At 42.4% G+C, this 26,778-nt stretch overlaps 1 protein-coding gene across 2 annotated transcripts in view; it reads left to right on the top strand.

Moving 5' to 3' along the window:
• The first annotated feature begins 681 nt into the window (after positions 1-681).
• Positions 682-26,778, top strand: part of B3GNTL1 (UDP-GlcNAc:betaGal beta-1,3-N-acetylglucosaminyltransferase like 1) — a 115,957-nt gene continuing 89,860 nt past the window's right edge. For both annotated transcript variants that reach the window (XM_082679822.1, XM_082679823.1), the window contains exons 1-4: positions 682-752; positions 2,249-2,365; positions 2,466-2,565; positions 21,009-21,073. In XM_082679822.1, coding sequence (XP_082535948.1) covers positions 693-752; positions 2,249-2,365; positions 2,466-2,565; positions 21,009-21,073 — 342 coding nt within the window. In that variant the 5' untranslated portion in view covers positions 682-692. The remainder of the gene's footprint in view (positions 753-2,248; positions 2,366-2,465; positions 2,566-21,008; positions 21,074-26,778) is intronic.

Raw genomic sequence — 26,778 nt, 5'->3', positions numbered from 1 at the left:
GAAAAATGACATTTGAAGTGATGCTTACAAGACATGAAACAGAAGTTCGGCTTTATCATAATTGCTACTTTGTAGAATGATTTGCATTTAACATTAGTTTGGGGCGGTAAAGGCTATGACGTGCTCACTGACCCAGATGGGTCGGGGCACCCGCGTGACAGGTGGTCCCCTCGGCCCCCGGGCGGCGCGGGCCCCGGGGCCCGGTGCTCCACAGGGGGCCGCTCAGGCGTCCCGTCGCCAGTGCAGGGGACCATCACCTGCTCTTCACACAGAACCTTTCCTGGTCAGAGAAGGGACACACGTGGGAAGGCGTAGCCACCGGGACAGCGCAGCATCTTCCCACAAACCCCACCTTCTGCACAGCCCAAGAACTCCTGTAACACTTGCTTCACTGCGGACCTCTGAGCAGATCAGATGAGCTCCCTCGGGGCGGGGGTGGGGGGAGGGCGTGTGCGTGCGCGTGTGCTTGTGGCTGTGGCGGGGTGAAGGGTGGGCGGGGCTGTGCCTGTGGCTGTGGCTGGACTGTCCTTCCGCCGCTCTAGGCCGCGCCTCTCCACTGCCTGCAGGTCCCCGCTGGATCGACGTCCCTCTGCGCCAATCGGAGGCGCCCGGCCTCGGCCCCGCCTCCCGGCGAGCCGCCCGCGCACGCGCCGTAGGCCGAAGTGGGCGGGGCGGCCCGAGGAGCGCGCGCCATGCAGGCCAGCGGGTACACGGCTGCCGCCCTCGGCCAGGCCCGCGCCCCCGTCCAAGTGGTAGGTGCTGGGCTGGCGGGGGTGGGAGGTGGGGATGGGGGTGGCGCCCCGTCCCTCCTCGCCCCTCCCCGCCCCTCAGCTCTAGTACCGCTCCCTGACTCTCTGTCTCCCCGACTCTGCGGTCGTCTCCTGTCCCCTCCTCTCCTCTCCTTTCAACTCCGTCCCTCTCTCCTCCGTCCTCCTCCTCCCCGCTCCTCTCCCCTCCATCCCTCCCTCCCTCCTCTCCCATCCTGGGTCTCCATTTCCCACACCACCACCGCCTCTTCTCTTGGGCAGCCTATGAGGGTCTCTGCCCAAATCAACGTTAAAGCACCAGCAAGAGTGCGAACAGAGATTAATCAAGGCTCATCTTTGGCAGAAATTCACATTATGTTTCGTATTGTAGATCTTGAAAACAGTAAAAATATTCTTTCCTTTAAAAAATAATTCCAAAGTAAAGTAAATATGTAAGTAAATTAGGGATCTATTTATGTGGATAACATAAATGCAGGAAGGGATACCACTGTTGAATCAGATCCTCAGAGTAAAGAACTTGACAGAAGTGTATTTTCAGTGCTTATATCTGTGAGCTTTTCATAACCATATTCAGATTTAGCATTTAAAATATCTATATTCTGTATAGATATGTAATTCGTACATATATGCATGTATGTATGTTTGCACGTGTATGCATGTGTAGACACACGCTCACACTTGGATGACCTGTGTTTCTGTCTTCTTACTTGGGAATGTGTCCACTCTTCATTAGGGTATAAACTCAAGGGTGAGGACCGACTGTAACTTCTATCTTTGGGTATTCTGTATTGCTTAATGTGGTAATATACAGAATTAAGACAAATCCTGTAATCAGTTGTTTTGTTGGCAGTCAAGATTTACTGGTTTTACTCCGTACACTTCATAAATTTTTGTTTTATGTGGGCCCTATGAGAAGAGGACAGTGCCAAACTATCCTAAATGGAGTAGAGCAAAGGAAGAGAGAGCTGGAGGGAGGTCACCTACCCTCTTCCCAGCCCCGCCCCCATACTTTGTTAAAGCAAGTGTAGGGGGTACTTTAAAGGGTTTCTTTGTTGCAGTTTCTCTAACATCATGGTTTACTGAAAATGCTTATTTCATGAGAGGGTTCAAGATACACAGATGCTTGTTTCAACCAAAATGATGATGTTTCTGACCACTGATTGGGAAACACATGAATTTGCCGTTGAATTGGGAACATTTTTGATGCCTTTCAGATTTTTGTTTCCTTTTCAAAAGCATCCAAAAGACCAATTCTGAGAAATCTAAGACAATAAATCTTGAGAGGAGGCATAGACACCTTTTTTTTTTTTTGTCAGGACATATTCTTTCCCTGGAAGCCTTATTCTGGGTTACTCTGTAAGTCAGGTCTTGCCCTTTGGAAATAAGCATTGTGTGGATGGTAATGGGGAAGTAAATTAGAGCCATGGAAAGAGTATTCAGTTTCCACACTTGTTTCTCAATCGTTTTGTTTTGAATTCCAGTCTGTTATCCTCCCGGTCCATGACGCTGAACCGTGGCTGGACGAGTGCTTGGGGTCTGTTTTGCAGCAGGATTTCGAAGGCTCCATGGAGCTTTCCATTTTTAATGATGCCAGTAAGGTATTTATGAACTTCCTGTTGGTGATTTAGCCCTAGTGTAAGTCACCTCTGACTGTTTGGAGGAAAGTTTCCTGACCTGCCAACGTCCTCGTGCTTTCAGGACAAGTCTATGACTATCATTGAAAAATGGAAAGAGAAGCTGGAAGGTTCCGGCATCCTTGTGGTCATTGGAGGGCACGATTCTCCTTCTCCCCGAGGAGGTCAGTAACCGTGTTTAGTTTATTATTCTTATCGACTTATGTACTTAAATAATTTCCTGTTGTTCAAATCCTGGTGAAAATTATCCTGAGTAATACTTGAGTATACCACTTACTAAGGACACGGTAAGCCTGGCTTTCTTATGCTTCAGTAAGGATTTGTGTACATCCACTGCTCATTCTTTACTTACTCAGCCCAACAGAAAGCCATTGGGTGTTTTCATTCCTGGTGTGATTGGTCATTATTGGTCACCCCTAATTTTTAAAATTCTTTTCTTGTGACATTAGATTTGTTTTTGTCCATTAAAAAAAAATCTTCTTAAAGAAGCAGCTTTTGGTTTCATTGATTTTCTATATTGTTTTTCTTTTTCCTATTTTGTCTGTTTTCTATTTTGACTCTGAATTGTATTATTTTCTTTCTGCTCACTTTGGGTTTAATTGGTTCTTACTGTAATTCTTATTTTTTTAATTAATTAATTTATTTTTGGCTGTGTTGGGTCTTTGTTGCTGCGCACGGGCTTTTTCTAGTTGCAGCGAGTGGGGGCTACTCTTCATTGTGGTACCCACGCTTCTCATTGCAGTGGCATCTCTTGTTGGGGAGCACGGGCTCTAGGCATGCGGGCTCAGTAGCTGTGGCTCGCAGGCTCTAGAGCGCAGGCTCAGTAGTTGTGGCGCACGGGCTTAGTTGCTCCATGGCCTGTGGGATCTTCCTGTACTAGGGCTCAAACCCATGTCCCCTGCATTGGCAGACAGATTCTTAACCACTGCGCCACCAGGGAAGCCCCTCTTTTTGTAATTCTTAAGGTGAAAGCTGAAGTCATTGGTTTGAGACCTTTCTCATTTTCTAGCATAGGCATTTAGTGATATAAATTCCCCTCTAACTATTGCATTAGCAACATCCCACGAATTCTGTTATGTTATGTTTTAATTTTCATTCAGCTTCAAAATACCTTCTAATTTCCCTGTTGATTTCTTATTTGATTTATGGATTATTTGAAGTATTTAGTATTTAGTTTCCAAATATTTGAGGGATTTCCCAGATATCTTTCTATTATTGATTTCTGATTTAATTCCTCTGAAGTAAGAGAACATACCTTTTTGACTTGAATCTTTTTTTTTTTTTTTTTTTTCTGCGGTATGCGGGCCTCTCACTGTTGTGGCCTCTCTCGCTGCGGAGCACAGGCTCCGGACGTGCAGGCTCAGCGGCCATGGCTCACGGGCCAAGCTGCTCCGCAGCATGCGGGATCTTCCCGGACCGGGGCACGAACCCGCGTCCCCTGCATCGGCAGGCGGACTCTCAACTACTGCGCCACCAGGGAAGCCCTGACTTGAATCTTTTAAATTTAGTAAGATTTACTTTATAGCCCAGGATAAGGCCTATCTTGGCAAATGTTCCGTGTGCACTTGAGAAGGTTGTGTATCTGCTGGTGTTGGTGGAGTTTTCTGTAAACGTAAATTAAGTCCAGTTGGGCACAATCTTGTTTAAATCTACTGCATCCTTGCTGATACAAGGTCTGCTTGTTCTCAGTTACTGAGGCGGGGTATTGAAATCTCCAACTCTAACTGTAGATTTATTATTCTTCCTTATAGTTCTATCATTTTTGGCTTTGTGTATTTTGAAACTCTGTTAATATTTGAGATTGTTGTGAAGAATTGACCCCTTCATCATTACGAATAACCCTCCTGACCTCTGGTAATATACATTGTTTGATATTAATATAACTGCTCTGGCTTTATTTTGACTAGTGTTAGCATAGTGTATCTTTTCCATCATTTTGTCTTTTAACCCATTCCTGTCTTTATATTTAAAGGATGCCCCCTCCCTTATAGATTCTTGTAGACAACATATGATGGTGCTTTTTAAATCCAATCTGACAATCTCTGCCTTTTAACTGGGATGTTTACATTAGATACATGTAATATGATTATTGATGTGGTTAGGTTTGAGTCTCTCTTCTTGCTATTATCTTATATTAGTCGCATCTATTCTTCATTCCATTTTCCTCTTTCTCTGCCTTCTTTTGGATTAATTAAATATCTTTTATAACAGCTTTATTAAAATACAATTTATATACCATACAATCCACCCATCAAAGTATACAATCAAGTGTTTTGTAGTATGATCACAGATGTGTGCAGCCACCACCACAGTCAATTTTAGAACATTTTCATCACCTCAGAAAGGAACCCTGTATCCTTTAGTTATCACCCTCCATCCCCCATCCCCCCCAGCCCTACGCAACCACTGATTTACTTTCTGTCTGTAGATTTGCCTGTTTTAGCCATTTTGTATAAATGGAATCATATAATATGTGTTCTTTGTGACTGGCTTCTTTCATGTAGCAAGATGTTTTTAAGGTTCATGTTGAGGCATATATTAGTACTTCATTCCTTTTTACGAGAGAATAATATTGGGTTGGCCAAAAAGTTCATTTGGTTTTAAGTAAAAATGAAAGACATTTTTCATTTGCACTGAGAACTTTATTGAACAATGTATTCATTAACCAAACGAACTTTTTGGCCAACCCAATATTTAATTGTATAGATGTACCATATTTTGTTTATCCATTCATCAGCTGAGGGACATTTGGGTTGTTCTACCTTTTGGCTGTTGTGAAGAGTGCTAGTATAAACATTTGTGTACAAATTTTTGTTTCAACATAGGTTTTCAGTTCCTTTGGGTATATACCTCGTAGTTGAATTGCTGGGTCATATTGTAATTCTATGTTCAGCATACTGAGGAACTGCCAAACTATTTTCCACATCAGTTGCACCATTTTACATTGCCACCAACCATGTATGAGGACTCCAGTTTCTCCACATCCTTACCAACACTTCTTATTTTCTGTGTTCTTTTTAATTATAGCCATCCTAGTGAGTGTGAAATGGTTTTTCATTGTGTTTTTTTTTTGTTTGTTTGTTTTTTTGTGGTACACGGGCCTCTCACCGTTGTGGCCTCTCCTGTTGCTGAGCACAGGCTCCGGACGCACAGGCTCAACGGCCATGGCTCACGGGCCTAGCCGCTCCGCGGCATGTGGGATCTTCCCGGACCGGGGCACGAACCCGTGTCCCCTGTATCGTCAGGCGGACTCTCAACCACTGCACCACCAGGGAAGCCCTTCATTGTGGTTTTCATTTGCATTTCTCTAGTGACTAATGATATTGAGCCTCTTTTTGTGTGCTTGTTGTCCATTTGTATATATTCTTTGGAGAAATGTCTATCCAAGTCCTTTGACCATTTTAAAATTGGATTGTTTGCCTTTTTGTTGTTGAGCTGTAAGAGTTCTTTATATATTCTGGATACTAGCGCCTTATCAGATATATGATTTGCAAATATTTTCTCCCATACTTTGGATTGTCTTTTCACTCTCCTGAGAATAATCTTTGATGCACAAAAATTGTAATTTTGATAAAATCCAGTTTATTTTTGTTGTCATTTTATGTGCTTTTGGTGTCCTATCTAAGAAATCATTGCTTAATCAAGGTCATGAACATTTACTCCTTTGTTTTCTTCAAAGAGTTTTATAATTTGAGCTCTTTTATGTAGGTCTTTGTTCCATTTTGAGTTCATTTTTGTATATGGTGTGAAGTAAGAATATAACTTCATTCTTTTGCATGTGGATATTGAGTTGTTCCAACACCATTTGTTTAAGACTATTCTTTCTCCATTGAGAGTTTCGGTACCTTTGTGAAAATCAGTTGACCGTAAATGAATGGGTTCATTTCTGGACTCTATTCTTATGCCAGTACTACACTGCTTTGATTACCATAGCTTTGTGGTAGGTTTTGATATCGGGAAGTATGAGTCTTCCAACTTCGTTTTCCTTTTTCAAAATTGTTTTGCAATTTCATATGAATTTTAGGATCAGTTTTTTCATTTCTGCAATAAAGACCATTGGGATTTTGATGGGGATGGCATTGAATCTGTATATCTGGGTTGTGTTGTCACTTTAATAGTATTAAGTCTTCCAATTCATGAACACAGAATATCTTTCCGTAGGTCTTAGGTCTTCTTCAGTTTCTTTTATCAATGTTTTATAACTTTCAATGTACAAGACTTTTGCCTCTTTGGTTAAATTAACTCCTCAGCACTTTATTATTTTTTATGGTAGTGTGAATGGAATTGTTTTCTTAATTTCCTTCTCAGATTGTTCATTGTTATTGTATAGGAAAACTGATTTTCCTGTGTATTGATCTTGTATCCTGCAACTTTGTTGAACTTGTTTATTAGCTCTAGTAGTTTTTTTGTGAGTTTTTAGGATTTCCTATATTTAAGATCATGTCATCTGCAACAGATAGTTTTACTTATCCCTTTTTAACTGGATGCCTTATTTCTTTTTCTTGCCTAATTGCTTCAGCTAGAACTTCCAGTGTTTAGTAGGAGTGGAGAAAGGAGACACCCTTGTCTTGATCCTGATCTTAGGGGGAAAGCGTATGGTGTTTCACCATTGAGTATGATGTTAGCTGTGGATTTTTGTAAATACCCTTTATCATGCTGAGGAAGTTCCCTTCAATTCCTAGTTTGTTGACTGTGTTTTTCTTTATCATGAAAGAGGATTTTGTCCAATCTTTTCTCTGCATCAACTGAGATAATCATGTAGGTTTTTTTCCTTCAGTTCTATTAAGGTGGTATATTGTACTGATTGATTTCATATGTTGAACCACCCTTGCATTACTGGGATACATCCCACTTGGTCATGGTGTATAATCTTTCTAATACGCTGCTGGATTTAGTTTGCCAGTATTTTGTTGAGGATTTCTACATAGATATTCATAAGGGATATTGGTAGGTAGTTTTCCTTTCTTCTGATGTCTCCGTCTGACTGTAGTATCAGAGTAATGCTGGCTTTGTAGAATGAGTTAAGAAGTGTTTCCTTTTCTTCTATTTTTTTTTTTTTGAAGAGTTTGAGAAGGATTGTTGTTAATTATCTAAATGTTTGGTAGAATTCACTAGTGGAACTGTCTGATCCTAGCCTTTTTTGCTGTTGTTGGGAGATTTTGATTACTGATTCAATCTCTGTATTTGTTATAGGTATGTTCAGATTTTTTACTTCTTCTTGAGTTAGTTTTGAGAGTTAGTGTGTTTCTAGAAATTGTCCATTTCATCTAGGTTATCTAATTTGTTGGCATACAGTTGTTCATAATATTCAATTATAATCTGTTTAGGTTTCTGTTAAGTTTAGTAGTAATGAACCCACTTTCTTTTTCTTTTCTTTTCTTTTCTTTTTTTTTTTTTTGGCCGTGCCTCACGGCTTGTGGGATCTTAGTTCCCTGACCAGGGGTCGAACCCGCACCCCCTGTAGTGGAAGTGCAGAGTCTTAACCACTGGACCATCAGGGAAGTCTGCCCACTTTCATTTTTTATTTTAGTAATTTGAAGCTTATTGGTTCTTAGTCTAGCTAAAGGTTTGTCAATGTTGTTGATCTTTTCAAAGAACCAACTTTTGGTTTCATTGATTTTCTCTGTTGTTTTTTTAGTCTTTATTTCATTTACCTCTGTTCTGATCTTTATTATTTCTTTCCTTCTGCTAGCTGTGTGTTTAATGTGTTCTTCTTTTTCTAGCTCCGTAACATGTAAAGTTAGGTTGTTGACTTGAGATGTCTTTTATGTAGACATTTATATATAAATTTCCCTCTGATCACTGCTTTTGCTGCATCCTGTAAGTTTTGGTATGCTGTATTTTTATTTATCTCTTAAGTATATTCTAATTTCCCTTATTTGACCCATTGGTTATTTAAGAGTAGGTTGTTTAATTTTCACATATTTGTCCTTCCGTTATTGAATTCTAGTTTCATTCCATTGTGGTCAGAGAAGATACTTAATCTGATTTCAGTCTTTAAAAATTTTTTGAGATATGTTTTGTGGCCTGACATGTGGTCTGTCCTGGAGAATGTTGCATGTGCACTTAGGAAGAATGCAATGCAATGCTGTTACTGAGTAGAGTGTTCTGTATATGTCTGTTAGGTCTGTTGGTTTATAGTGTTGTTCAAGTCCTCTATTACCTTACTGACCTTCTGTCTTGATGTTCTATCTATTATTGAAAGTGAGGTGTTGAAGTATTCAACTACTATAGTAGAATTATGTTTCTCCCTTCAATTCTGTTCATTTTTGCTTCATTTATTTTGGGGCTCTCTTGTTAGATGTGTATAGTTTTATAATTGTTATATTTTCTTGATTGACCCTTTCATCAGTATATAGTGTCCTTTGTTTCTTGTAACAATTTCTGACTTAGGGTTTATTTTCCCTAGTACTAGTTTAATCACTCCAGCACTTTTTTGGTTGTTGGTTGAATGGAATATCTTTTTCCATCATTGCACTTTTGACTTATTTGTGCCTTTGGATCTAAGATGAGTCTCCTGTAGCATTTAAATGTATCATGTGTTTTTTTAATCCATTCTGCCAATCATTGCCTTTTAATTGGAGCATTTATATTTAAAGTAATTACTTTCGAGGAAGGACTTTAGCCATTTTGCTGTTGTTTTCTATATGCTGTCTATCTGTTTTATTCTTCAATCCTCCATCAGTGCTTTCCTTTGTGTGTAATTGGTTATTACTAGTGTGCCATTTTTATTCCCTTCTCATTTCCTATTCTGTGTATTTGTAAGTTATTTTCTTAGTCATCACTGTGGGGATTACAATTAACATCTTAAATTTATAACAATCTAATTTGAATTAACATCAACTTAACTTTAATAGTGTATAAAGCTCTGCTCCTGTACAGCTGTGTACCTCCCACTTTATATCATTTTTGTCACAAATTACATCTTTATTATTTGCCCATTAACATAGGTTTATAATCATTGTTTAATGTGTTTTTTAAATCATATGGGAAAAATACAAACTGAAAGTAAAATAATACTGGCTTTTATATTTAGCTGCATAGTAATCTTCATCAATGTTTTTCATTTGTTTGTATGATTTCAAGTTACTGTCTAGTGTTCTCATTAGAGCAGGAAGGACTCCTGTTAGCATTTCTTGTAGGGCAGATCTGTTAGGGAATATCTCCCTCAGCTTTTGTTTATCTGCAAATGTGTTTATTTCTCCATTTTTGAAGGATAGTTTTGCCAGATTCAGAGTTTCTGTATGTTATAGACCCAATAATACATTACTTACATATTGTTTTTTTAATTAATTTCTTATTGGGAGTATAGTTGATTTACAATGTTGTATTAGTTTCTGCTGTACAGCAAACTGAATCAGCCATACATATACATATATCCACTCTCTTCTAGACTCCATTCCCATGTAGGTAATTACAGGGCACTGAATAGAGTTCCCTGTGCTATACAGTAGGTTCTTATTAGTTATCTTTTATATATAGTAGTATGTGTATGTCAGTCCCAATCTCCCAATGTATACTCCCCCTTCCATAAGTTTGTTTTCTACATCTGTGACTCAATTTCAGTTTTGTAAATAGGTTCATTTGTACCATTTTTTTTAAATTGGGGTATAGTTGTTTTACAATGTTGTGTTAGTTTCTGCTGTACAGTGAAGTGGAGTTCCCTGTGCTATACAGTAGGTTCTTATTAGTTATCTATTTTATACATATTATTGTATATATGTCAATCCCAGTCTCCCAATTCATCCCACCCCCCATCCCCTGCTTTCTCTCCTTGGTGTCCATACATTTGTTCTCTACATCTGTGTCTCTATTTCTGCCTTGCAGACTGGTTCACCTGTACCATTTTTCTAGATTCCACATATATGCATTAATATTGGTTTTTCTCTTTCTGACTTACTTCACTCTGTGTGACAGTCTCTAGGTCCATCCATGTTGCTGCAAATGGCATTATTTCATTCTTTTTTATGACTGAGTAATATTCCATGGTATATATGTACCATATCTTCTTTATCCATTCCTCTGTCGATGGACATATAGGTTATTTCCATGTCCTGGCTATTGTAAATAGTGCTGCAGTGAACACTGGGGTGCGTGTATCCTTTCGAATTATGGTTTTCTCCAGATATATGCCCAGGAGTGGGATTGCTGGATCATATGGTAGCTCTATGTTTAGTTTTTAAAGAAATTGCCATACTGTTCTCCGTAGTGGCTGCATCAATTTACAATCCCACCAACGGTGTAGGAGGGTTCCCTTTTTTCCACACCCTCTCCAGCATTTATTGTTCGTAGATTTTTTTTTTTTTTTTTTTGCAGTACGCAGGCCTCTCACTCTTGTGGCCTCTCCTGTTGCGGAGCACAGGCTCTGGACGTGCAGGCTCAGCGGCCATGGCTCATGGGCCCAGCCGCCCCGTGGCATGTGGGATCTTCCCGGACCGGGGCACAAACCCGTGTCCCCTGCATCGGCCGGTGGACTCTCAACCGCTGTGCCACTAGGGAAGCCCCCACCCATTTTTTGATTGGGTTGTTACATATTGTTTTATACAATTTTTTTTTTTTTTTTACTACTGCTACTTCAGTTAGCAGAAGAAAGGAGAAGAAATATGCATTTATGTTGTCTTTTATAATTAACAGTTACTTTACTGGTGCTCTCTTTTTTTCTTTCATGGATTTGAAATACTCCCTGGAATCACTTGGGGTCAATCTTTTTAATCTAAAGAACTTCCTTTAGTATCTCTTGTAAGGTGAATCAACAACAATTTCTCTCAGTGTTTGTTTATTTGGAATGTCTTAATTTCTCCTTTATTTTTGAAAGATAGTTTTGTTGGATATAGGATTCTTGGTTAACAGTTTTTTCTTTGAGTTCTTTGAATATGTTATCCCACTGCCTTCTGGCCTCCATTGTTGGCGCTGAAAAGTCAACTGTTAATCTTATTGAGATTTCCTTTTTTTTCCCTTGTCTCTTTTAAGAGTTTCTCCCTGTTTTTGGCTTTCAGTGTTTTTACTATGATGTATCTAGTTGTGAATCTATTGAGTTTATCCTACTTGGAGTTTGTTGAGCTTCTTGAATGTGTAGATTAATGTTTTTCACTGCATTTGGAAAGATTTTAGCCGTTATATCTTTGAATATTTTTTGTGCTTATTGCTCTCTCCTTTTCTTTTGGTACTACTATTATGCATATGTTAGTGTGTTTAATAGTATTTCAGATTTCTCTGAGGTCGTGTTTATTTTTCTTCATTCTTTTTTCTCCCTGTTCTTCAGATTGCATTATTTTTATCCATCAAGTTTGCTAATTTTTCTGCCGATTCAAATATACTGTTGAGTTCCTCCAGGGTATTTTTTAGTTAGGGTGTTATACTTTTCAGCTCTAGAATTTCCAGTTGATCCTTTTTAATAATTTCTGTCTCTTTATTGATACTCTTGATTTGATATGACATTGTCTTCATACCTTTCTTTGCTTCTTTAATTACGGTTTCCTTTAAGTCTTTGAACATATTTATAATGGTTACTTTGAGGTCTTTGTTAAATCAGACACCGTGATGTTCTCACTAGAAGTTTCTGGGCCTTCTTTTTATTCGGTGTCTGGGTAATGCTTTCTTGTTTCTTTGCATGTCTCCTAATTTTTGTTGGAAACTGGACATATTAGATAATATATTATAGTAACTCTGGGTACTGGTCCCCCCCACCCCGACTAGGCTTGTTATTATTATTGACTTGTTTGCTTGTATATTGACTGGTTGGATAATTTTAGTAAAGTCTGCTCCCCTGCCCTTGCAGTGTGAAACCTCTAATGATCTCTCTCAGGAATACAGCGCTGGGTGTACCCACAGTCACCCTGAGGTGGCAGTGGTGTGGGCTGGCCTCTCTCTCCCTGACCACACCCAGCTGTCAAGCTCCACTTATTGCTGACTGCTTTACTGTTTTCAACAATACCTAAGAGCATAAATTGCTATATAAGAATAATTCAAGTGAATTCATATTCCTTCAAAGGAATAGTTCTTGAGGTCAGTGTTTAAAGTTTGTTCTGACACCAGGAGGGCTCTTCTCAGCTGTCTCTTACCCGTTTATGTCTAGCAAACTGGTCGTCCCACAGTTTAGCCTATATTGCCAATGAATCTACCAATCTCCTTTACCAGCTGCCTCTCACCACTGTTTTGGGTGTACCCTAGGGCTTGACCTTCACACCCTGTTGCAGATGAAGCAGGGGGTGGGCAGTTACCCCATGTCTCTCTCAGTATGGAACCCCCACCCCATAAACTAGGGCAAGGGCATTTGGGTCCCCAGTATCCTTGGTGATACCATTCCCAGTGTAGACAGAGAGTCCATCCCAGCATGGGGGCTGAGTGGGAGAAGGGAGCCCCACTTTTCAACTGCACTTGCCTGGGACGCAGCCTCAGCAACAGGTACCTGGAGCCAGGATGAGAAATGCTGATGCCCTATGTCTCCCAGAAAAATAGCTTTCTGTCGGGCCTAGCAGAAGAGGGAACCCTGTATTTTTGGCTGTACCTGTCTGGGGTGGAGCTTCCTTCTTGGGGGAGGGAAGGAGCAGGTCTTGGCTCACATACCTAGACCCTCACTATTACTAAGTTTTAATAGATTTTCTTGAATAAATATTTTTTTCATTTGCTGTGTGTTAGGGCCATTTCCAGAGACTGTAAATGGTTGGGTTTTTAAAAAATTATTTTAAAAATAATTTTTAAAAATTGAATTATTAAAAAATAATTTTTACCAGTTTTGCTGGCAAGCAGTCTGTGGAACTTGTGCTGTCAGGCCTGCTCCAATCAAAATTTCTTTTGGTTCTATTTTATCTCCTTTGTTGGCTTATTAGCTATAATTCCTTTTTTGCCTTGTTAGTGGTTGATTTGGAGTTTACAGAATATACTGTCAACTTACCAAGTTCCGCCCCTCAAATGTGTGTACAACTTCACATATAGTGTGAGAACCTCATGACAGTACATGTCCTTTTCTCCCCTCTTACCTTTTTTGCTGTTGTTGTCATGCATTCTACTTTTACATGTACCATAAACCCCACAAACGTTGGTATTAACTTAGTTTAAACAGTCAATCATCTTTTTAAGAGATTTAAATAATAAGAAAGAAAATTACTCATTTACTCATATAGTTAGTTTTTAGTGCTCTTTATTTGTGTAAAGCCAGATTTCCGTCTTCTATGATTTTCCTTCTGCCTGGACTTTTTAAAACATTTCTTGCAGTGATGGTCTACTGACGATGAATTCTTTTACCTTTTGTATGTCCTTATCTGGCATGTTTGAGTGTTGGCTGGTGGATCCTGTGATGAAGAAATTTCATCACAAGCTTTATTATCCTTCCTTTAGTCCCTACTTGCTGCCCCCAGAGCACTGCCCCATACAGGTGAGCGTGCCCCTTAGGTAACCTGCCTGTACTGCTTTTGCCCACCCCCCACCCCCCGCTTCCCTTCCTTCTGTTCATCCTTCCATCTTCCTCTGTTCCGTGCAATTCCTTTCCTTTTTGGAGTGGACAGGGAGAAGAGAAGGAGGAGGCCTGAAATGGCCGTCTTCTGTGTTTGTGGGAATAGCTTCTCCCAGTCCTGGTGCTGCCTCCTGAACCTGCTGTTCTTTTGCTTCACAGCGATGGAGGGAGGGGCGGGCAGTCAGCTCCCCACACAGTGGCGGGTGGAGGAAAGAACACAATCCAGAAGTTCTTGCCAAGCGAGCCTCTGGACTGTGGTATTTGGGTTTCCTTCCACGTCAGGGTACAACCTCCTTCTGTCTCCTCTCGAGGTTCTTGCAGTTTTTAAATCGGAAGTTCAGAGTCTATGATCTCCTTTTGTTTCTAGTGTTGGACTTGGGTAGAGAGGGTAGACTACCAGTTTCACTGGTTCCCTGTCTTGTCCAACGCTGATGGTTTTTCACATTATCTCAGATTTTCTATTTAGGTAATCTAATCCTGAATAAATATTATAATTTTGTTTCTTTATTTCTAATTTATTCTTTATTTTTCATATTTTTTTGGGGGTAGAAGAACAATGTGGAATCACATTAATGAATCCTTTGATTATGCTGGCTTAGTGGGAATGTTCGTAGTGTTTCAGTGCTAAAAGTATGACATTTACTATTGCTTTCTGATAGATACCTTTATCAAGGTACCTTGATATTTCTAATTTAGTAAGCCTTCATAAAATGAGGCATCAGGGACTTCCCTGTTGGTCCAGCGGTTAAGACTCTGCACTTCCAATGCTGGGGACGTGGGTTTGATCCCTGATGGAGATCTAAGATCCCATGTGCTGCATGGTGTAGCCAGGAAAAAAAAAAAAGAGGCGTCAGTGTAGAATTTATTAGACGTCTTTTAGTTGTCTGTTAAGGTGATTGCCTATGTTTTTCTCCTAACATTTTTATTGTAGTAAATTACATTAGTATTTTTCTTAACAGTGAACCACTCTTGCAGTGCCAGAACTAACCAGCCATAACACTATAGTATTTTCATACAATGCAATTATTCGGTTTTCTTAAGGATTTTGACATCTATATACATATGGAACGTTGGTCTGTAGTTTTTTGTGTGGGTTACATGTCTGGCTCAGGGGTGAGAACAGAAGGTCTTGGACTTGCTGATGTAGCTTCATGAGAGCAATAACTGTGTAGAGCAATTCAGCCCACTTTTGCCTCAAGCTCCCGTGTAAACTAGCCTCACAGCCTGCATTTAGATAGCAGGAAAACCGTTTACTTATTTTCACGAATAAATGTCTACTTTGACTAATTACAGATTTTTTTTTTAATACCAGTTTGTGGTTAAAAAAAAAAAAAGAAAATTCAGGCACACAGAAAGGTCTGCAATGAAATGTAACAGCTCCACGCCCTAGGAGCAACCCGTGTTTTTTAGTTCCTACTGGATTTATTTAACTCACAGTGTCAGTTGATACTTGCTATGAAAGAGGAAACATTTAGCCCACTGTAGGTTCTTCACACTTCCCTTTCTCTTCTTTCCCCCCTCAGAGTTTTGGTTTGTCATAATATATCTATATTGTCAGGGCTTATAATCTTTACATTCTGTTCTGTAACTCTTGTTGTTTTATGTACTTGACTTAGGTGATTCCAACAGCTTAAACCTTGCAAAAACAGCACTAATGGTTTTTTAAGTAACTGTTATTCACTGCAGACCACCTAGTGGATTAGACTTGGAGGAGGAACTGAAATAAATCTGCTGCTAACCCCGTGCTGCACACTGAGGGGATTCCCAGGTGTCAGAATCTGTGGAGCCTTTAAAAAATCTTCTGCTTTATTCCCTTCTACTGTATACACATGCACCATTGTTTGGTTTTTTTTTTTTTTTTTTACTTCTCTTTTTATTTTATTTAATTTTCTTTTCTTTTCTTTTTTTTTTTTTGCGATACTCAGGCCTCTCACTGTTGTGGCCTCTCCCGTTGTGGAGCACAGGCTCCGGATGCACAGGCTCAGCGGCCATGGCTCACGGGCCTAGCGGCTCCGTGGGATCTTCCCGGACCGGGGCACGAACCTGTGTCCTCTGCATCGGCAGGCGGACTTTCAACCACTGCGCCACCAGGGAAGCCCCTAATTTTCTTTTTAATTGTGTTCCTTTTTAATTTCTCTTAAGTACTTCTTCAAATAATTTTTTCATATCCAGTATGTGGATGGTAAAATATTTAGAGTATTTACATGTCTAAAAATGTCTTTATTTTGTACTTATACTCAATTGGCAGTTTGTCTGGGTATAGAATTCTAGGTGCAAAATAATTTTCCTTAGAATTTTGGAGGAGTTGCTTCATTATCTTCTGGTATCCCCTGATTCTAGTAAGAAATCTTATGTAAGTCTGATTCTTGTTATTTTAAAGGCATCTTTTCTGAAAGTGTCTAAGATTTTTCTCTTTATGTTTTGAGTTTTGAAATTTCATGATGCTGGGCCAAGTTGTGGTTGTTTCTTCATTCATCCTCTGTTTCTGTAAAAATGGTTCGCTTTGCATTTTTAGCTTTAATTGTAATCTAGTGTGCTTCCAGTAGTTTGACTTTACAGTTTTCATATAAGACTTGAAAACAATATGCCTGCACACATTGCTAGAGCTGAAAGTGGAGGCAGGACAGATGCTGAGACTGTGGCTGGTGGGGTTGAAGGTAGAGGTAGGGCAGATGATAGGCTGGTGGACAGGTTCCTATAGGCTTTAGGAGTCATGTCTTTCTTTAAAAAGTAGTCCTCAACTTTGGTAGCATGTTAGAATTGCCTGGAGAGGCTTTAAGAGTCCTGATGCCTGAGTCCTACCCTAAGATGTTCTCGTGTAATCGGTCTGGGGTGCAACCATGGCATGCGTGTTGTAAAAGCTTCCCAAAACATACTGAAGCGCATCCAGGGTTGAGAACCACTCCTTTAAAATCCTCAGGAATGGTGTAGCTTCACCTCCGTAGTGAGCTTGGTCTTAAGGGAACCTTGTAGCTCCCGACACAGCTGAAGGTTTGGGATCCCTCTGGAATACCCCTCAGATGAGATCCAGGGGGGTGTTAGCTCGGCTATGAGATCCTGTTCGAACCCAGCGGGTGACTTGCCAAAACAAAGGCTCGCAGCTACTCAGATCCTTTCCAGGTGGGTGGGTGGGTCAGTAGGGTGTGGCATAGGATTGAAGCATTCAAGGTAGCTCTCAGGGGAGAGGTGTGAGCGGGAGAGGCAGTTCTACTCTTTCTAGATGCCCCTTGTCCTCCAAGACCCCTTCTCATCTTCCCGCTTTCTCTCTGCTCTTTTCTGCTGGTGTTGGGTGGTCGGGGGACTCAGTGGATCTCACTTGCTGATTCTTGCTTGTGCACCTTGCAAGCTCACGTGGGTCTCGCCTGAGTCCTGATTTACTCAGAGTTCATACTGCCCCCCTCGATGGCACAGCTGGGATCGAGCTCTCTGGGGCCCGCCCTCAAACAGATTTAAGCATCTCTGAACACTGGCTCTCAAGTAAGATAGTGTGCTTCTCCACGAGGGGCTTACGTGCATCTCCTTCCACTGAGGGCAGCCAGGGCAGGTGCCCTTCACTTTACCTTTTGCAGCTTCCTGCCAGCATTTTTTTTTTTTGGAAGGGGGGCAAGTAGAGGGTGGATGTTGGTGAAAATGGGCTAAGAAATAGTTGGGCTTCAGAGAACGAAGCAGAGACTTCTCTCCCAGAAAGTGCTCCCCTGCCCTGCCTTGCGTTCCTCACAACAGCAGCCAGTGCACTCTACTTAGGAAAGCAGAAAATTGTCTAAAATAGTTCAGAAAAAATTGTTAAATCAGAAATAATTTTAAAATCTTGGTCTTTTAAAAGAAGAAAGCCTTTTCCCTGCTATTTTAGAAGGTTCCTGTGGAAAGACCGTGTTCTCTGACATCGCACAGTGACCCCACGCAGAGGTGCCTTGTGGTAGGTGAGGGCAGCACACGGTCCTGCCTTCTGGTGCAGCCTCTGAGGTGCCGAGGATGGGCGACGGGGCAGGTGCTCGAGCGAGGGGGCTCTGGAGCCGCTGCGGGGTTGGGTCCACTGCACCCACCCCGCGCCTCCGTTTCCTTCTTTGTGAACAGGCTGTAGCAGTAGGTGCCCGTGTGGGTGTCGGGAGGGCGTAAGACAAGCTGATGTGTGCCGGGTTCCAGAGGAGGCCACACACGGTGGGCCCTTGAGAAGTCTTAGCAGCTGTTCTGTTATTGTCTTCCTCCTCCTCCATCTCATGCATATTTTTAGTATCTTCCCCCGAATTATTTCTTGTTTTCATTATCTTTAGTCTGTTTGAAATAGAAAATTTTTTATACGTCAGTTATTGTGCGACATCCATTTCAACTTGCTTCTGAAATGTGTGTAAACAAATGGTGGTTTTTGAAACTACTGTGAGCAACCTTTCAAAATATTCTTTAATTAAGATGTTTCGCATCTTCCATAGTTGAACAGAAGTAATTTAAAGGCATTTTGATGACTTGCGATTGCTTGTCTAATCTCCACTTTAAAAGCAAGTTTTATCATTCATAAAACACTTTTTAAAGAGTAGATATAACTTGAGCCATATCGTATTTGTATGTATTCTATAAATAATAAAAAAGTAAGTTGTAACATTGTGAAGAAATGATTCTGCTGTCTCACTGAAGTTGGATAAAGCAAGCGAATTCATGGGAATCCTGTGTTACACATAATAAAACAGTTAATTTGGATTATGTCAGAAAGGACATATTTTCCTAGAACAATATTTTCTTAAATAGGAAATGTTATATCGACTATTGGATAATGTAGATCCAAAGTGTCTATTTTCAGGAGTGTTGGGTATTTAAATTGGGTTAAGATTCATTTACTATTATTTCATATCATAATAGAGCAAAACATTTCTTAATAATGTGGTCACTTGCTAAAATTGAAATAAAACACAATCCCACCCTCTTCTCTCCAAGAGTAAGGAATGTTAATATCGCACCGAGGCGGGAGTTTTTCCTGCTGTGGCCATGACAACCGACTCCCCTCACAAAGGGACAGACCTCCCCAAACATCAGGCCCTGGCACAAACATTTGACTTTTCAAGGCAATAATATTAAAGCAAATTCCTTATCTTTGCCAAACACAAGATTCATCGTGAGAAACTTTCAGCTTCCTTAGTAGATGCATTTTCCTTCATTACCCAAATTCTTGGGTTTGATATTTCCCCTTCTAAAACCCAACGCTAATAAAACCACTTTTTAAACACAGCCCCTGTTAATTTCAGCGTGTCTTTTCCCATTTTTCGTTTTGATTCCATGAGCTCTTTCTCTGGGCCTGCCTTGCTTTGTGGTGATGATGGAGATTTACCTATAGTTGCTATAGGTCAGGAGCCAGGCCCCTGTCTCCCCTTGTGTGCATTTCCTTCTCTTGCTTGTTATACCTGTGGTTCTTTGAAATCTGTGACTGTCCTGCTAACTGGTTTGGGTTGGCTAAGCTCTAGGATTAATGCTGGAAATTAAGGTGCTACCTCATGTGAAAACAGCCAAAGGCACTGCTCTAGGTCACACCCTTTGACGCCCTGCATGAGGGCCAAGGTCCTTACTTCTGGTTGCAGTGTGGTTTGTTCCAGAAAGTGGCTGAGTAACAGGAGGGACCTGCCTTCTCTCCCTGTTCCCCTTACAGCGGAAAACTGGGGAGCACCTGGGGTGAGGCCTGGGGCAGACACTTTGCTGGTGTCCCCTGGGACCAACATTTTTCGGGTTGTCTCAGCTCTGAGTAAGAGGGATTTATTGTTTTAACTCTGCCCACACCTGTTCTGCTTTGTGCGACTTTCCTCGGTGGCACCAAATCTAAGTGTCTCTGTAATACGATTCAGGCACCAGAATTTCCTTTCTAGGGAAGGTGGGAATTGTGCCCCTCGAAGGCCCCTTGGTCCCCTCTTTTGGACTAAGTGCCTCCTCTAACCTGCCCCGCCCTCAGCATGTAGATCGAGCTTGCTGTTGTGTTCATTTCTGCGCTCTGTTCCTTATTCGGAAGCCTTATCCTGGCTGCCCTCCCTTGAAAGCTGCCGGTCCTCCCCATGCTGCTCACTGCCCAGTTCATCACTCAGAACCCCATTCTCTCGATGTAAACTCGCGTCATCTCTCTGGCCCCCTCTGCCGTGGTCTCGTCTTCTCTCCATAAGCCTCCCTAGAGCTTCCCACCGTTCATTTGGCATTTAATATAGGTTGTCGGTTACCTCTCCTTCCAACTCAGGTCTAATCTCTGAAGGCAAGGATTCTAAAACATTTCTTAAGATATAATATCCATACAGAAAAGTACACCTATCATCTTTGTACAGCTCAATTAATTTTCACAAACTGAGCACACCGTGCAGCCAGCACCCTGATGAAGAGCGACATCACCGGCCCAGAAGCCCCCCTCCCCAAGGGAAACCGCTTCCCTGATTTCCAGGTGCGCAGGTGAATCTGCTGCCTTTGTGCTCCGTGTGCCGTCCCCACATGGTGCCTGCTCCCTGTGCTCGGCGGTGCAAGGGGCACCCACGCCGCGTGCGGCCACGATTGTCCATCCTCCTTGTGTATTTTCATACGCGTGGTGTATTTTCCATCCCAAGAGGGGTTCTTGTGCCGATCATGTCTTGGTGAAGTAGGGTCTGTACCTCCCGGAAGAGCTGGGAGTCCCAGTATGTGCAGGAACAGTGGACACTGACAGGGCCTGTACCTCATCACTGAAATACGTGTTCAGGTAACTGCCCACGAAGTGTCCAGTCCAGTGAGCTTCTACCAGCTGATCGCACATGTGTATGTGGCCCCAACTGCCGGGTAACCGTATCGTGACTTTTATCAACAGAGACTTTATAGAAAGTGTTCCTGCCAGTTCTTCTCAAGTCCTTCCATTCAGGGACATTGTAATTTTGTTTTTTAAAAGTATTCCCCAGGGTTTAGCTTAGTGCTGTACTGGATAAATGTTTGCTGACTTTATTTTCCTCCTGTGAGCACATCCTGCTTTAACACTGGTACTGGGTGGACTGTTGTCTCTTATCATTATACTTACTCCATCAGTTTCTTCTAAAGAGGCCTGATTTTTTAGTTGGTGGTGCAGAATGTTCCTAGCTTTCCTACTGTGTGCATCACACTGAATTTTATGAAAGAGAATTCATTGAAAATTGAATTCTAAAAGAGCTTTTCCTTTTCTTCTTTAAACAGTCGGATATTCTAAAAATCAAGCCATAGCACAGAGCTCAGGATCTTACCTTTGCTTTTTGGATTCGGTAAGTAACTCTTTGTTTTATTTAAAACGTGTGACTATATGTTTTGAATAATTAAGAGGTATTACATTTTAGTGTGGTTCTTGAAAATCATTGTTCTAATACGTTACAATCGGCCTTTAAGGTTGATAAGTCGTTGCTGTTTAATTGCTGTAGCACCTAATGAGGGAACTGATTTTTGATAAATAGGGTTACATATAGACACAAAATTGCACAGCAGAGAAACATATAAACAAAGTGAAGATAAGCTAGGAAGGTCTTGACAAATACAATGCTTAAAAGATTAATAACCTTAAATAGAAGTAACTCATGCAAGTTGGTGAGAAAACACAAAGAAAAATGAGTGGTAGATAAATAGGAAAGGACAGGAGTTGATACTCTCAGAGGTAGACATGCAAACAATGACCTTTAAAAAATGTTACATCGTTTGTGATCAAACACAAATTAAATTAACTGAGATACTACTTTTAAAAATCAAATTAACAAAGTTCTCTACAAATGTAGATACTCAGTGTTTGGAAATGCAACGTGAACTGGTAGCATTGACAGCATAATTTTGCATTTTGTATTAAGAACTTTAAAAATGCTTGTGCCCGGGCTTCCCCGGTGGCGCAGTGGTTGAGAGTCTGCCTGCCGATGCAGGGGACACGGGTTTGTGCCCCGGTCCGGGAAGATCCCACATGCCGCGTAGCGGCTGGGCCCGTGAGCCATGGCTGCTGAGCCTGCGCGTCTGGAGCCTGTGCTCCGCAACAGGAGAGGCCACAACAGTGAGAGGCGCGCGTACCGCAAAAAAAAAAAAAAAATGCTTGTGCCCTTGACCCTGAATTTCACTTCTAGGTATCCTTGAAATTCTGAAAATGATTTATGTACAAAGAGGCTTTAGTGTTATTTATAATGACGGAAAATTAGTTAATGGAAACAAGTTAATACTGGATAGTAGATTAACAGTGAAGTGAATTGTGGTCAATCTGTATGAGAGAATTACTGTAATGCTCATAAAGAATTTTTAATAACATGACAGATGATTATGATGGGTGAGAAAAGAACACATAATTGTATGTGTAGTGTATACTCAACTATAGATTTTCTTTTTAGTGACTTTAAGGCACTCTGAGAACATTTATCTGTATGCAGTCTTCCCTTGGGCTCCTCCAGGTCTGGGGGTGAGGCGCTGCTCCAGGTCTGGGGGTGCAGGGCTCCTCCAGGGTGGGGCTACACTCCTTTTGTCTGACCACTGCCCTTTGGGCTCATTTTCCTCTACGTTTATTTGTTTTGTTCCTTTGATTTTCCATCTTTGTGGTTTTGTTTCTTCTGCTGTGTTCAGGCTCATCCTGGTGCTCGACCTCTGACCTTAAATTGGACCCCGAGCTCCTTGCTTGCAGCCCCTCCCTTCTCTGAAGTGCAATGTAAGGCAATTGTTTTCTTCTCATGACAGCTGTGGAGTATCCCATAAGTTCTGAGCAGAAATTTTAGTTATCATCGTTGTTTTCCAGTTTCCATGGTGATTTCTTTTCCTCTTTGTGAATTTAGGTCCCAGGGTCTCAGGGGCACAAAACTGGATGAACCCTGAACCTGGGTTCAGGATGCCTCCTCGTCACTGGTCCATGCATCCGTCTTGTTGTTTGCTTCTGTGTCCGTGACTGTGCCTGCATGTTTATTTTGATAATGCTCGGCACCTGTGAGCCTGCTGTCCGAGGCTAACGTGAGCTCCCGGCTCCGACCTCGTTATGCTGACTTCTGCTCCTGGCAACCGCCACATGATGCCCTGTCCTCACCCACTGCTGAGCGTTTTGGTATCTATGCAAATCTGAGAAAAATCAATTAAAAGTTCTCAGTTGTGTTTAACTTTATAAAAAGAGTACCAGGCTGTATATAATATTTTTGAACTTTTTAAACTTAAATTGTTAAGGTCCATCCATGTCGTTGCACGTCATTATAGTTCATCCTGTTGTTTTAAATTGAGGTAAAATTTATATACAGTGAAATGCAAGATTTCAGCGTGAAAACTGTGTACAAAGTGAGCAATGTGAGGGTTTTGACACTTTTATACACCCCTATAACTAACAGCCCAGTCAGGGCGGAAGATGTTTCCGTCATCCAGAGCTGCTTCCAGACAGCGTGAGTGAAGCCACATGGTGTGAGCACCTGCGTTTAGCTTCCACGCCACGTCGTGGTCCCCCGTGACTGTGAGGGGTGGTGGGTCGCTCTGTGCTTTAACCCGTGGTGTGAAGCTACCACAGTTAGTTTCTGTGCTACTGCTGGTCGACATTCGAGCAGTTGCCAGTTTGGGTTATTTTATTTTATTTTTAATTAGTTAATTTATTTGGCTGCATCGGGTCTTAGTTGAGGCATGCGGGCTCTCTAGTTGCGGTACACGGGCTTCTCTCTCTAGCTGTGGCGCACAGGCTCCAGAGCATGCGGGCTCAGTAGTTGTGGCACGCAGGCTCTCTAGTTGTGGCACACAGGCTCTAGAGCGCGCAGGCTTGGGTTGCCCCACGGCATGTGGGATCTTAGTTCCCTGACCAGGGATTGCACCTGCTTCCCCTGCATTGGAAGGCGGATTCTTAATCACTAGACCACCAGGGAAGTCCCCTGTTATTTCAATAAAAGTGCCATAAACATCCTGATGTAAGTCTTTCTGTGGGTGTGTGTTTCCCTTTCTCTTGGGAAGATACCGAGGGGCGGAGTTGAGGAATTGCAGGTGAAGGGACCTGGCGGGTGCAGTATGGCCGCTCTGTGTCCCTCCACCTTCTCCCAACATTGATGGGTCAGCCTTGGTTTCAACCATTCTAGCAGATGTGAAGTGCGTCTCCTTTGTTTTCATTTACATTCCCTGATGGCTAGTGACGTTGAGCACCTTCTCATCGGTTTATGGGCAATTCATAAATCCTCTTTTGTGAGATGTCCAAATCTTTGCCTATTTTTTAAAAAATGGGTTGTTTGTCTTATTCGTGAGTTGTGAATGTTTGTTGTGTATTCTGGATACAAGTCCTTTGTCAGATGTGTGTTTTGAGTATTTTCTCCCTGTCTGTGGCTTGCCTTTTCATTTTTTAATGGTGTCTTTTGATGAGCAGAAGTTTAAGTCTTGATGAAGTTCCAATTATTGATTTTTCTCTTTTATAGTTAAATTTTTTTTTCCTGAGAAGTTTCTGCTTGCCCTAAAAGAGTTATTCTCTTGTTTTCTTACTTTTATGTTTAGACCCATTATCCACCTTGTGTTCATTTCTGTGTCTCATGTGGTAGGAAGCAGGCGTTAATTTTTTCATATGAATATTAAGTTGCACCAATGTTGACGAGACTTTCTTTTCTCAATTGAATTCCCTCCGTGCTTTGTTGAGAATCAATTGGCCATGTCAGTGTAGGTTTATTTCCAGACTTTCTGTTCCATTCTGTTTCTCTATTGTCTGCAGCTCATTCATTCGTCTGCTGTACAACATTCCACTGGGCAAACACACTGCGTGTATTCACCCATATGCTCCTACTGAAGGGCACCCGGACCGCTTCCACGCTCTTGCCCTTGTGAATAGCTGCTGTGGACGTTCTTGCACGCACCCCCTGTTGTACACGTATGAGAGTTCCTCTTGTATTCACACCCAGAAGTGAGCGTCCAGGACTCAGGGGATGAGCGGGTTCGTCTGTGAGAGAGGAGCTGTGCTGCTGTCATGTGGCTGGAGACGTCCATCCCTTCTGGCAGGTCATTGTGGGTCCCGAGCCTCCCCAGCACTGGGTGTCCTCAGGCTCTTAAATCTTGTCCAGCAGGTGGGAGCAGAGTGGAGCCCCTCTGTGCTTTGATTTGTGCCCCCTGATCTCGAGCTGTGGTCAGCCTCACTCCACGTCAGTTGGCCATGTGAGTTTCCTCTTTTCGTGACACGTGTTTACATCTTTTTGCCCATTTTCCTTTTTCCAACTTTGAGAAGAGTGGCAGGGATAGTACCAAAAACTCTGTTTTGAAGGCCAGCATTGCACCCATCAGCCCGGAGTACTTCCGTGTGTGTTTCCTGTAAAGAAGAACGTCTCCTCCGACCCAGAGCAGGAATGTCTCGCCGACAGGTGGCTGATACTAGTGCCCACCTCATTCACGTTTCATCCAAGGGCCCCAGAACCCATGTTGCCTTTACCTGGGAGTCTTTCATCTCCTCCTCTGGAGCATTCCACAGCACCTCCCTGACTTTCTTCATCTTGATGTTTTCGAAGATTCCCAGGCACTTTTGTAGAATGCCCTTAAAACTGAGTAACGGTGTTGGGCCAAGTGTCTCTGTCCAGAAATCTCAGAAGGGGTGCTGCCTTCTCCTCACTGTCTCCTTGGGTGCCTGTGATTTTGATTTGCCCCAACCCTGACGATGGCCCTCTGGTCACTTGATGAAGGAGGCGTTCCCTGTCTGGGAACGGAGTGTGAGGATGGTGGCAGGGTCTGCGGGGAACAGGCCTTGGCCCCTGAGTGTGTACTTGTGGGAAGAAGATGGCTGTGGTCTCCAGTGAAGGCTGGGTGCGAGTGTGCCCGCTGTGTTCCGTCTCAGCACGGGAGTGATGCCAGCGCTGCACAACCACAGATGGTGCATCAGAATGGACCATTTCTGCACGAAGAATGGGTTCATGAGGCCCCTTTGCTGGGGCATCGAGGTTGCATTTTGACTTGTTAGCCACCTGGGATGCAGTCTGGTGCCCGTGTTTGGATTCAGAACACATTTCACTAGGAGTGACAACATCAGGGGAGACCAGCTCCCATGCTGCTCCTGGGACTGGAGTTCATTCATTCAGCAAATCAGTACCTGGATGTGCCAGGTTCAGCAGCGGGTGCAAGGGATACAGCAGCGAACAGACAGACGGAGACAGCGAAAGCCAGAGCTCAGGTGACTTCAGGCCCTGTGCCTCTGCTGCCTCCTTAGCCTCCCCTGAGAGCGGCCGCTTCACCTCCTGCAGCCCACGCCCTCGGGCCCTGCCCTTTCTCTCTCTCATGCACCTGCCTTACCCAACACACCATCCCCTCCGGCTTCTCAGTGATGCTTTCACCCCTCTGTGCAGTGGTGGGGCCTGCCTGCGCCTGGGATTTCCCACCCCCAGCACTTCAGATCTGCACACGGCATTTACCACCTTCAATACTGCGTTCTTTATTATCGTCATTGTCTGCCTTCCCTGATAGAATGCCAGCTGCACACAGGAGGGAATAGGCCCTGTTTTATCACTGATGTTTCTGAAGCACCTGGAACTTGGCAAATAGTAGGTATTAATAGATACTTGTTAAATGAATGAGTGGAGTTCGGGTTTATGTGTTCAATTTAAATGGTTCCGTTAGACTGAATTAGATACTTCTGTATACTTATCTTGGAACCCAGCCATCCTGTTGGCTGTCATTTCCATGGAGAGCGATGTTCTGAGTTTCTCAGTCTGTTTACAGATTGACTTTCAGAGCCCATCACTGTAGTGCAGCCCTTCAGAGAGTGTGCTCTTAGTAGCTGTCCTGCAGGCTGCTGCCTGGGGGCCAATAGTGCCTTTCCAGAGTGTTGGAAGGGCCTCCCGGGGTGACCTCAGTGTCACTCCTAGTCCCAGATGTGTCCAAGGATATTTGTTTTGGAGAGAAAGCAAGTCACACAAAGACCCCGATTATCTCAGAAGGTGTCTGTCAGCAGTGTTTCGGGTGAGCAGGAGGTCGACACCCATCCCCTTGTGGGAAGTTGAAGTCCGCGGAGACAGTCCCTCCAAGCCCAGGA

The sequence above is a fragment of the Grampus griseus genome, assembly GCF_964374135.1.
Source record: "Grampus griseus genome assembly, chromosome: 20".
Taxonomy (NCBI): domain Eukaryota; kingdom Metazoa; phylum Chordata; class Mammalia; order Artiodactyla; family Delphinidae; genus Grampus; species Grampus griseus.
Note: the sequence above shows the minus strand (reverse complement) of the source record. Positions and strands in the feature narration are given on the sequence as shown.